Raw genomic sequence first — 12194 nt, 5'->3', positions numbered from 1 at the left:
TGTTCACAATTATTTTCCCAATTAATCTATCAGCCCTGCAACCCTTTACAAACAATAACATCGGAAGTGCCCTCATGGGGGCATCTTTTAGAGCTTCCACTTTGAATACCTATGCAGAATTAATTGATAAGAAAAATAAATAAAATGGTTTGCCCTCTGGCCACTTAATTTTGAAAGAAAGATTTGAACACTTCATAATCTAATAAATGTGAACCCTGACGATGCACCATAACGAAAACTTCAAAATGGAGAAGCATACACAGAGAATCAAATCAAATCAACCTTAAAATTTCATCGAAAAATCAAAGAGAATTTCCTTAACCGTTCAACTCAGCAGTACTAAAATCAATATGTACGATGTTGCTTTGTATGCTACATTCAATTTTTCTGTTGTTCAAAATACCATCATTTCTTTGAAAGATATCCTAAATATAATTTGTTATCTTGCTCCTCCTATATAGGAATATAACTAAAAATGTTATCTTCCAAAAATTAGTTTCACTTGAAAAAGCATCCGTATCACTTGAAAAATGAAATGGAATTCAAGTTTAAATCACTAGTGTTCATCTACATGTTATTAGACTTAATTTGCTAAATAACATACGTTTTCGTGTAATAAAACATCTACAACCACTTGAACTCTTTCCCCATGTTCACAGGGAACCAGTGATGAAGTTCCTATCCAAGCCAAAATCTCAACATGATCCGTATACCATAAAGATAAATATTACTTCCTAGAGTTTGGGGATATAAATTTCCAAATCACAATTACACCATTCACACTTATTAAAAGTTTGCTGGTGGCAATCCCATAACATTCCATTCGTCTTCAAACTGTGTTTGTGGGGTTTGAGGATCATCATTTTTTACAAGCTCTGATTTTAATGATCTTCAATTTCATTCCTGAGGGACTCTCTCGTAAAGAGTGCCTTACATCACAATCAACTCATCCACAAACTGAATTTGAGATTGACATTTTTTGTGTTCTTATGCTGAATGATGATAGATAACTCATATTACCAAATCCAATGGGTTTTAGAATAACATTTTTTTATGAACTCAATTTTAAATTATATTCAATTATATTCTCAATAGATTTTATGGTGAATGTACCATGACACGCAGGATTCATCTACAAGCTAGGTGTATAATTGCCATTTTTTATGAGTTCTGATATTGAATGATGACCCATATGCCTCATTTATTGCCAAATTTACACATTGTCAGAGAGTGCATTTGAAAACCCCTAAAAATGGAGCACTGATTCTCAATACTATCTGGAAACAAATTGCCATATTTTCATTAATAAGAGAGAGGGAAGGACAAGTTACATACTTTTTACATCAATTTGCTGCAAATCAATCCATGATAAATATGGTCAGGAGTTCTGAATCAAACAAAAATGACAGATACAACTACATAAATCACTAATCATAAAGTCCAAGTTTATTTAGGAGAGTTTCCCTCTGCTACAAAAAAAATGTGTTCAAGCAAATTATTGAAAACAAATTTGAGACAAGGTTTACAAGTGTCAAACAAACCACAAAGGGAAATGACTGGCAATCCGAAAGAGTGTCACATAACCACAATAGTCATTTAAATTGGACCTCTCATGTTATGTTCAAGGGTTGTGAACCATGTAATCTGACGAAATTCCACCCATCATTCTTTCATCTAAGCTCTTGTTGCTCTCCCCCATCAGACAGCTTGAAGGCATCATACCTTTCAAAATTTGGGAACCAGAAGCTGCGTGGTTATTGGCAGTATTGTTATCTCTATGGTCTGAAATCCCTGATGTATTCTTCATATGAGTTGGGGAAGGATCAGAGATATCAGGCTTTTGATCCATCATCTGTGGAGACGACACTTGTTCAAGCTTGCCAAACTGCTGTTGCTGCAACTCAAATGACCCTGTTGAGGATCCATGCATTTCTTTCTGCATATGTTGTTGCTGCTCCTGATATAGTTGTCTTAGCCTTGACACCTCCTTTTTCAATGCTTCAGTGTGCGCTGCACCAACAAGCACTTCCACAATTACTAGAATGAATTGAGAATAGTATACTTGATAAGAAAGAGAAAGCTTATGTATGCCACTGAAAACATAGAATGAATTGTTAATGGTTGCCTCCTAGATAATTTTTGAACAGAAATTCTACTGCTACTTGTTGGACCGTTATTTGAAATAAACATTACTCAAATAATATTCTAATGCTACATGTTATGGCAATATTTGAGGTGAAAAGTACAAATGAGAAACAAATGTCTATCCAAGGGAAAGAAAACCAAAATATAAATCTTTTCAAAAACTGGCATTTAGTTTAGCACTATGCTTTAGCAGAACAAGCAACTTGCACTTGATTTCAGGAATTTTCAACAATGTGTAATGCAGGATTCTCTATCCTAAATCAACTTTAGGTTGATTAATTATAACTCCATGTATATACACATGCATCAAGGAAAAAATAATCCAGTGACACAAGTCATGAGCACATGTATGAGAAAACAAAATGTATTTCCATTAACCAATTGTCCACTATCCTGGCTTGTCTTGACTGATGGTGCCATGACTGATGCTGAGGTCCAACAATAGGAAGATGAATGCTCAAAAGATTTTCCTGCTCTGTGTTATTAATAATACAGCCAAACAACACCTTCTAGTTCTAGTTTAACTGTGTTTAATCACTTTTCTCATCTTTATATCCAATAGGATACTAGACCTGGATGGACTTGCCGCAGAACTCTTTCAAATTTTCAGCTTACGCCTCTAATACATATGAATCTCAATAAAGGAGAATGTATACCAGTGTTATCAGTGCCCAATTCGTATACAAACAAAAAAACTAGTAAGCTTATAGTTAGTTGGCTATAAACTACATTCCCCAAATTTTCTCAGTACAAAACAGATTTGGTTGATGGCAGACAGATCTTTATGGTTGTTATGTCTCTGGAGGCTTAATATGTTTTAGAAGGACCCAGATGAGCCAAGGCTGGATTTAGAGCCCAGTATATCCAAAATTTGATCCAGCCTGGATAGACTTAAGTTACAAGGAATCTTTAATTTAAATTCTGCACAGTGAACTCACAATCAGAGCACTTGCATTAACCATTAACATGATCAAGTGTTTCCAAAAATTATTTAATTCATGACCGAAGTATTTAGTAGAACCATCAATGCAACAGAGCAAATCAGACTTTTGAAATTGCAATCCAGAGGTTTATGTGAATTTTCTACTAAAGATGACCACAAGAATATAGCAAGATCGATCAGTATATTAGCTTTATGGCTACTCTTCTCAAATTGTAAGTGCTGCAGCTATCTTAAAGTTTCTAGATTAGTAAAGAATCCAAAGATATGGATATGACAAATCTCTGTTTTCTACATGGTAATTTAGATATATGAATATCAAACAAAGTACTCAGTAGTCATGACTCATGACACCACAAAGGTGACATTACCTTCAGCTAATATAGGTAGGTATGAGGATAACATATTGACATATTCTGCTCCAGTCAGGCTATCTAGCCAAAATTGTATTTGGTACTTTAAAATAAAGTGGCATTGCCTTCGGCAAATATAGGTGGGTATGAAGATAACATATTGATGTATACCTTTAACAGTAAAAATGTAACAATTATTATACAATTCTTCTCTACCACCCAAGAAAAATCAAATTCAACAGAAGATTAGTACAATTGTCTCTGGTAATTATCATGCTAAAGCAGTATGTAGCAAAGCTCTTGGGAAGCTAGATAGTCCTCCATGGCCTCCAGAGAATATTTGGTCTTCATAGACATTCTTAAAGCAAATGTTCTCTTGGCAATAAAAAATATTTCACTTGCTACAAATTGCCAAAGAGTGGATTTGAGGGCCCTTCAATGTGTCTAAAACACTGTTCCATGGGAGCATGGGTCTAATGGTATGTACCAAACATGCAGAAGAGGTCCCTTATTTCAAGGCTGGAAAAATAATTTAAAATTAAAGAAATTATGCTTTAAATCCTTAAAACCTAAAAAGGGGACAATTGCATTGCAAATGATGAACATTGCATTAATTTTTTAAAATTTTAACTGCTCTAGGTTTTCATATGTTATTTTTATATTGCCACACCACTCCCCTGCCTTCCCAAAATATTAAAAAAAATATTACCTATCCTGAAACCTCATCCCCACATGCCCCTGTCCCAAAGTCTCAAAGTAACCCTAGTCTAATGTAATGAAGACAATGAGACAGCAAATCATCTTCTATTCCTGTAAATTTGCATGGCATATTAGGCTTTTATTTTACAATAGAATGAGTATACCTTGGATTTGCCCTTAAAACAAGTCCACTCTTCTGAATTATTTCCCTAGCTCTCCAAAACAATATACTGTTAAAGAGATTGTTGATAGCTGGTACATTATTGATAATATGGGATATTGTGAAATCATTGATGAATTTTTCACAAGCAGAACTTAGATAATAATTGTAATTGGTAGATTCTACTGACATAAACAGGGCAATCTAAATCTGATGGTGACGATAAAATATAAGGCTTCTTACTATTTTTCACACCCTAGAAAGTCAAACCCATATAAATCTTGTTTTGAACTTAGGGATAAGGAGCTATTTTCAATGTTTGCACGCATGATTGTTCACTATTTGTTGTCCCATTTAGTCCTTTTTAGTTTTTATTACAAATTTGATTCTATTGCCTATTTATTTATTTTTTACTGTAAATTTTCCCATAGAGTCAAATCCATGATTCAGAGGATCCACACAAAAAACTACTCCAAATTCAAGAAATGAGAAGACTTCATGAATGTACAAAATCTGTTTACATTCTGATTTTATCCTAAGTTACCAATTCCGATGCAGATCCAGATGTGGCTACAGGCTGTGGGAAATTTTTTATTTTTTGGGTACAGATGCGTTTGAAATTGTATATATATATATATATATATATATATATGCAAAGAATTTAAGAAACTTATAAATACAAGAACTTAGAAACTAAGAAATATACATACATATCATATCATACTTCACCACTGATCAAGATTCAAAATTCAAGATATTTCATATGTCAATTAAATAGTTCAAACTTCAAATTAAAACTTCATAAGCACAAATATCCACTCAAGTTCTAGACTCCAAACTACAAAATAAAAAATGCTTTGAGGAAAATCAGTATGCAGCGAAATATTATTAAAATATAAAGCTCGGCATATAGTTGGAGATCCCTCAAAAGAAGCTCATCAGAAACAAAAAGTCCAAATCTATTCATAGTATTGGTAAGGTAGAGGGACTAGGCAATTGTAAGTATGGCTGTTAATGGAGAGCCAGGTTTGCACTCTGTGTTAGTTGTGATTTTGTTCAAACAACTAAAACAAAATGATTCTGCATTTGTCACCTCTCGTTTATTTTCGTAAGAAGGCTAGTACTAAATAAATGACACAAGAGAACACATATTTCTCCTAATGCAGACCACAGTCTAATGCCAGTTTCAAAAGTTACTTTTTCTGCGTGGATGCTGACGGAAGCTCCCGGGTGCCCTGTGGATGCCACCTAGATGCCAGAGCCTGAAACAGGCATCTGCTCGCATTCAGGTGCCTGTGAATGGCATCCTGGGGGCACCCACAGGGCACCTGTCCACCTCCGAGCTTCCGCACGCATCTGCTTTGGTATCCAGCCATTCCAGGCAAGTATTGGTATCTAAGATTTTATCTATTAATTTATCTTTTTTTTTTCTAAATAAATAGCCACAAAAGTTGTTATCTAATGATTAATCTACAATCTATAGTTTGACCATTAGTGGCAATGACCATCAAACTCATTTCACTTTAGTCTCATGCTATGGGACTACAACTTACCATCCTTGAAAAGCTTGTCTTGTGCAAGAGCAGCAATTCTTTGCTTCAAAGCACTGTTGTCAACATTCAAAATAACTCTTTGATGATCCAAAAATGTCACTCGAGGCGAAAGTGTTGATACTTCTGTCTGCATTCATATCACAGAAAGTTTTGAGAACAAATAAAATAAAATAAGGCACTGGTCATCTCCTCTTGAAATCCAAACAGAATTTCACCTAATGCATTGCCAACAGTACGCATAACAAACCTGCAGTGCATTGACGCTTCTTTCAAGTTCTGAAATGTACTGAAGCTTTCTTACTCTAGATCTTTGTGCAGATTGCCTATTCGCTAAAATTCTGGAAAATAAGCAAAAACTTATAAGAACAGGAAGGAAGAACCCAATAACAAGACACCTATAGATTCATACCATTCAAGTGATTCTAAGAATTCATATTTCAGGTCTCAAAATCTAAGATGTAAATAATGGAAGGCTTACCTTTTAACCCGTTTTGGATCAATGTTTGCATCAAGTTCCATTGCTGACGATGACGAGGGCATTTCAGTCTTGGTGGTCTGGAGTGGTTGCTCACTTTTGTTAACACTTTGAACTTCTGGCTCACTTTTGAACTGGCCAGATACAGTCATTACTTTCTCTTCCACTGAAGGCTCATTAATGCTATTGTGATCAGATGGAGTTGAGGGATTCTCAGAGGTTGCCTGTCTGTCTGAACATCTATTATCCAAAGCAGATGTCTGATGATTAGGAGGATTAGAAGGTAGGTTTGACTGACTTTTGTTGAAAGGCTCAACATCATTAAACATGGACATAAGCTGCTCCTCATCCAATCTATCAAAGTCCTGAGATCCTTTGGAAGGTATAGATGCTGCACTTCTGCAATCAAACTCATCTTCCTCTGCAATTTCCTCTATTGGATTAGAATTTGTGGGGACTTCCAGAAATGCAAGTGAATCACTTGCTGATCGCCTGTGATGGGCACCTTTCTTTGCTGGTATCTCAGAAGGCGTGTCCAGCAGATCATCTATCCACGACGGCTGGCATTGTGAGAGATAGCCTACTGAGGGTGTGCGCTGATGTTTTAAGCTATGCCCCTGGAAAGAGAAATTATGCCAGCCCATGTACATATTATTGTTATCTTGACCACTGGAACCCATAAATGGTGGGCTTTTAGGGGGCAACTGAGGCAGCTTTGAGGATGTGAATCCCCAATTTGCCGGAGAATTGTCACTGGTTCCCTGCTGTGCCATTCGTAATAAATATGGGAACAAGCTTCAGTTGATGGATGATAATGTGCATTACAGAACAAGATTCCAATGGCAAATCCTGCAACGCACAATCTCTAATGATATCAATGCCAAAAATTCAAAGGATCTTGCAATGTCATTTAACAAATAACGTGATCAAACATTCATGTTATTGTCTAGGCATAAATGTAAAGTTAATGCCTAGGTACAATGCAGAAGAGTATACAATGGAAAATCCGAAACAATCACACACGATGCTGAGATAAGTGCTAAAAACTTAAGGCATCTGCAGCGCTTTTAACATCACATTGTCTGGCACAGCTGAATGCATTATACAATGCCCACAAGATCTCATGCGATTAATCCAAACAAAAAAGCAGTATTGCAGTAACCACAAGATTTCACGAGATCAATGCAAACAAACTTCAAGGCATCCTGCAACACCCACGAGATCTCATGCGATGAACGCAAACATAAATTTAGTCCCCTGCAATGCCCTTAATAAAATGGCAAATGGAGGGATGTGATGTTGAAAAAGTTTTGTGTTGCACAAATGGAAAGCGCAAAAAAGCAAAAGACTCCCACACATACAGGCAATACTGGATATAGCAAGTTTATAAACAGAAAATGTACCCTTAAATTACAATATTAATCTGACAAAAAGCAGTCGAAATATATGAACTTCTATATACGAACAGCACATGACCAAGCCAAGGCGAGTTAGATCATCTACCCATTTTCCATCCTACAATCTATACACGGTCCAAAAAAATTTATAGGAACTAATAAGATCTAGATTCCGCGTACTTACCAACCAAACAACGAAATAACTTATGAGAATGAACCCTACGCTACTACCATGCATTACTACACATAATTGTTTCTTATAGTGACATTCATCATATGTGTGAGTTACAGTTACTATTATATATATGGTATTGCAATGTAAACAATAAAAGGCGGCCAATTGAATAACAATACATGAAGAGACATTAAAATTTGACCATTGATCCTTCGACCTGTTTTAAATTCTGTGAAAATGCAACCTAAACATGGAAGTGCATAAACGAGAGAACGTACAAAGCAACAATAACGCTACTCGGATGCATTGCTGGACAAAATTGTTTCTAAAACTTAGGCCGAGGCCCAATCAGCTGCTAATCAGGATGTCATATAAACGTCACAGTCAGAATAGTTTGAGGCAAGATTGAATTAATATTGCAAAAAATATGGCCATTCCCGCTAACCAATAACAACAGTGGAGGATGTCTAACGAGATTAATGCCAAGAATCTCAGTTATCCGCAACTCCCTGTACATCAAATTCTTTATAGCATATGACTGCCATTGTCTCAGCGTGAATTTGGAGCGAATGGATCTCCGGTACTTCTGAACCAAATTGCTAGGGCTTAATCACATGCATAGAAAAGGGAAGAAAATAAAATTAAATGGCTTAGACACGCGGTGGTAACCAAAAGGCATGCAAGGCAATAGTTGAACAGTGTATGAACAGGCCCATGTACGTAAGATCCTCTAACTTTTGCCTATCGTGCAATTTATGGTAATGCCACAAAATGGGAGTTAATAAATCGATGAACCAGCGAGAATAACTGAAAATGACCTGCCTTGTCCAACAATAAAGAGCTACACTACAAACATGGATTGCTAGGCATAATTGTTGCTTTAATATAAAAAGCTCTAACCAAATATGGGTCATTCAAACATACAAATCAAGGCCCGTGCAGATGCAAGTTAAAAAGCGCATAGCTTAGAATCCAATGGGACTGTAAATATCCCCATCTTAGTTCCAATTCCTTGGAACCCAAATCCATATATTCATAACAGCATATTTCCTTAACATTCCAAACCAAAGAAGCTAACAGACCATTGAAATTAACACATATCCTTCCAGCAGTGCGAAACTAAGACCTCATGAACCACTTGGATCACATAATTTAACAATGCGCGTAACTTACTCACAAAACACGCCCTGGAATCTCAATTAGCACTGCTTTCCGCAAAGCAAAGTTCAAAAACCATAATAGAAATAACACCCAGATCTGTTAAATGCAACTTCTCATGCTAAAAAGCTGTTCTCCATTTTTTCTATCCACTTATGTTCGATTTTTCCGTAAAGCAAAAGATTTCCAAATCCAATAAAAACGCACTGCACGAAATCTGACATAATTTAACTGTCATTGAGCAGCCCACAGACTGAGCTCCAATACACCAAACATTAGATTCCATGCACTCACAACAACTACACCAGTGCCTCGTTAGATCTAAAGTGGAAAAAAAACACCCAAGGACCACAACAGTTAACCAAAAAAAAGGCAATGTATAAGCGAGCACAAGACGTACTAACAATAGATCTTCGAAGCTCTCTGGCAACCACCAGGTCGCGGGATCCAGTCTCGCCCACACAATTAGTACTAGTGCCAGCAGAATAGTACCTATTATGTTGCTCAGCAAAGATTAAAAGTCGAATCCACCTCCCGCTGCAGGCTTTTTATTTTAACCTGTACATGGAAATCTCCAATTTTTCGATATCGTTAAAAAGATGCAAACTTTTAAGCCTTTACATCACCGTAACTCGGCCCTGTAAAAATCCATTTCCGTCATTATTGCCAGCAATTCATATCACCTCCATTGCCAGCTTCACCCCACCACCACCACCATGTTTTTTTCCTATTTTAATCCACCTTTTAACGTGAACGGGCCTTAAAAAAACAACACAAAATAAAGGCTGAAAATCTACAGAAAACGCCCATCTCCATCTCACTCTCAATCTCATTCCGTCTTTCCCAAGCGCTCAGCCTCTATCGCTACCGGCTGCGCACATGCCGTCCGCCACGTGTCGGTCTCATTGTGAAATACAATAATTAATTGGCCCCCTCCCTTCCCGCCATAATTTTTCCAAAACTGCCGCTGTTTTAGCGCTGTTTGCGTGAAATCCCTGTTTATTAATAGACCCCTGCCCCCAAATTTACCGGTGCTTTTTCAAACTCTACAGCTAGCCACAGCTGGAGGCGTAAAAAAACATTAAAAAATTCAACATTTTCTACCAGTCATTTCATAGCCCATTAACTGGCATGGCACGTGCCGATGTGACGCCTCGTTCCTGAGGCCCAGTGACACTAACTCCCTCGTACCTTTTTCCCATATCTCATCCTTTTCATCAATCTCAACCGGTAAACCCCTCGTAGTTGCTCTCCATTTACCGTATTTGTTTAGTTCCTAAGTACGCCCCCATGTGCTTACAAATCTATTAAATTTATGTAACGCACCCCTTTTTATCTAGTAGAACATGCGACCCCCTAATTTTTTAATACTTATTTCCCTAAAGGTCTTATTCTAATGTCCTTAGTCACATTCCATTTACACAATCTTATAAACATTTGTGCCATGTTCCCAACTCTCAACAAATGTTATTTTTGTAATGGGATGGATGACTTAACTTGCTCCCAAAGTGGAGGATAGGATATCATGTGATGATGACCAAGGGAGGATAGGAAGAAATTATGACATCATAGAGAAAAGGGAAGGGAGAGGGAATCTCAACGGAAGTTGTCAACCACTAAAGCCCCTCCACCTAAATCATAGGCTCATGAGATCCTTTGAGTGGGACCTTGCATAATTCTAATAATTATTGAATTCCCCTAGCCCCCTCTCTACCCTAATCAGTGTGTTCTTGTTCTTGTCAATGCTTCCCTCAGCACATGGCTTGGGAAATGAGCTTGTGGCCTTGTGGTTGGAGAGCATAGAGCACACAGTGAGACCCTACATGCCTTGCACATTCCACCATTAACTTTCTTCTTTCCTCCATCCTCATCTCATCTTATCCTCTTACTCTTCTCATCACGACTTATTTGGCTTTTTCACATGAATAAGCATGTATTGATTACTTTTTACAGGTATCATATTTGGCATAGCTTATGTTGGGTTATATTAATAATAAAAACTAAGCTATATGAGTTTTCTAAATTTTTTATGTGGTCTAAGATTATTGTTCGATTTCACTACTGTGTATACTTTTCAACTAACATTTTTAACACATTTAATTATTCACTGTGAGGAAGATGAAAGGGATGAGTTAGATTGTAGTCATAATTATTAAGCTATTCTTCTTGAAGATAGATCATTGAATAGAATTTATTATAATAATTAAAGATTCCTTATTTTTCTTGAAGATGGATCATTTAATACAATTCACAATAATAATTAAATATTCATAATTCTATGCAGATAGGGGGCCAAGGGCCTAATTTGGAGACACTGAGGAGATAATGTTGATATTCAAATTGAGTCGATTTCTGAAATCTTCAAGGTAAAATATGCAATATAACATCTTTGTGAGTGTTATGTAAAAGGCAAACTAATTTTTAGACAGATGCAACTTCTAGGATTGATTGTGTTTGGTATTTTTGCATCAACCTTTCAAAGTACACTCTATGATCCATCATATAGTTTTTGCAATGTTAAAAGTTGCATTAAGTATATAATGAGATATGTCGTATAACAAAATACTCATCAACACTCATAAATGATAAAAATGGTAGTACTTGTGAAAGACTTTTCCCTAAATCTTGAAATCTTAAAAATGCCCTTATACATATGGGCATCAATAGATACTTTTATAATAAAATAAAAACTAGTAGTATCCAAAGAATAATAGAATTGATTTTAAAATATCTTGCATCAATTATGATAAATATAAAGATATGATATCTTTCATATACACTAAAAAACCAAATACAATCTTAAGCATTAAAGTTTTCTTTAAATACGAGAATTAAGTAATGACAAATCAAAATCTAAAAGATAATTTTCATTCATATATGGAATCTTCTAACTTTGGAAATTCATTTTTCCTTTAAATATGAGAATTAAGTAATGACGAATCAAAATCTAAAAGATAGTTTTCATTCATATATGGAATCTTCTAACTTTGGAAATTCATTCTGACGCCTTCTTTATTCTATTATTTTCAGTTTCAACTGTTTTCTTTTCTAAATTTTCTTTGTAAATTTGCGTGCCATGTTAGCTCCGACCCCTGCGGGTTTTTCCCTTACTGGCATGTTAGCGTGTAATGCGGGATTC

The 12194-nt window shown here is 36.1% G+C and overlaps 1 protein-coding gene across 11 annotated transcripts; it reads right to left on the bottom strand.

The window, feature by feature from the left end:
* Window positions 1-1278: 1278 nt before the first annotated feature.
* LOC149549895 (basic leucine zipper 34-like) lies at window positions 1279-9901 on the bottom strand. 11 transcript variants are annotated; one of them, XM_089793112.1, is made up of 5 exons: window positions 9460-9901; window positions 6329-7174; window positions 6098-6188; window positions 5851-5977; window positions 1279-2010 (listed from the first exon to the last, which is right to left on the bottom strand). In XM_089793112.1, exons 2-5 carry the CDS (start codon window positions 7096-7098, stop codon window positions 1622-1624), a joined length of 1377 nt encoding a protein of 458 aa, XP_089649238.1. In that variant the 5' UTR covers window positions 7099-7174; window positions 9460-9901; the 3' UTR covers window positions 1279-1621. The 11 variants fall into 11 exon arrangements, with proteins under 11 accessions (XP_089649238.1, XP_089649241.1, XP_089649237.1 ...); XM_089793115.1 differs by having other exon boundaries at window positions 9548-9901; XM_089793111.1 differs by having other exon boundaries at window positions 9456-9900.
* Between the last annotated feature and the right edge of the window lie 2293 nt (window positions 9902-12194).

Source organism: Cupressus sempervirens, chromosome 7 (assembly GCF_028749045.1).
Source record: "Cupressus sempervirens isolate cs-2001-9-10 chromosome 7, ASM2874904v1, whole genome shotgun sequence".
Taxonomy (NCBI): domain Eukaryota; kingdom Viridiplantae; phylum Streptophyta; class Pinopsida; order Cupressales; family Cupressaceae; genus Cupressus; species Cupressus sempervirens.
The sequence above is the reverse complement of the archived record's forward strand: the minus strand, read 5'-3'. Positions and strand labels throughout refer to the sequence as shown.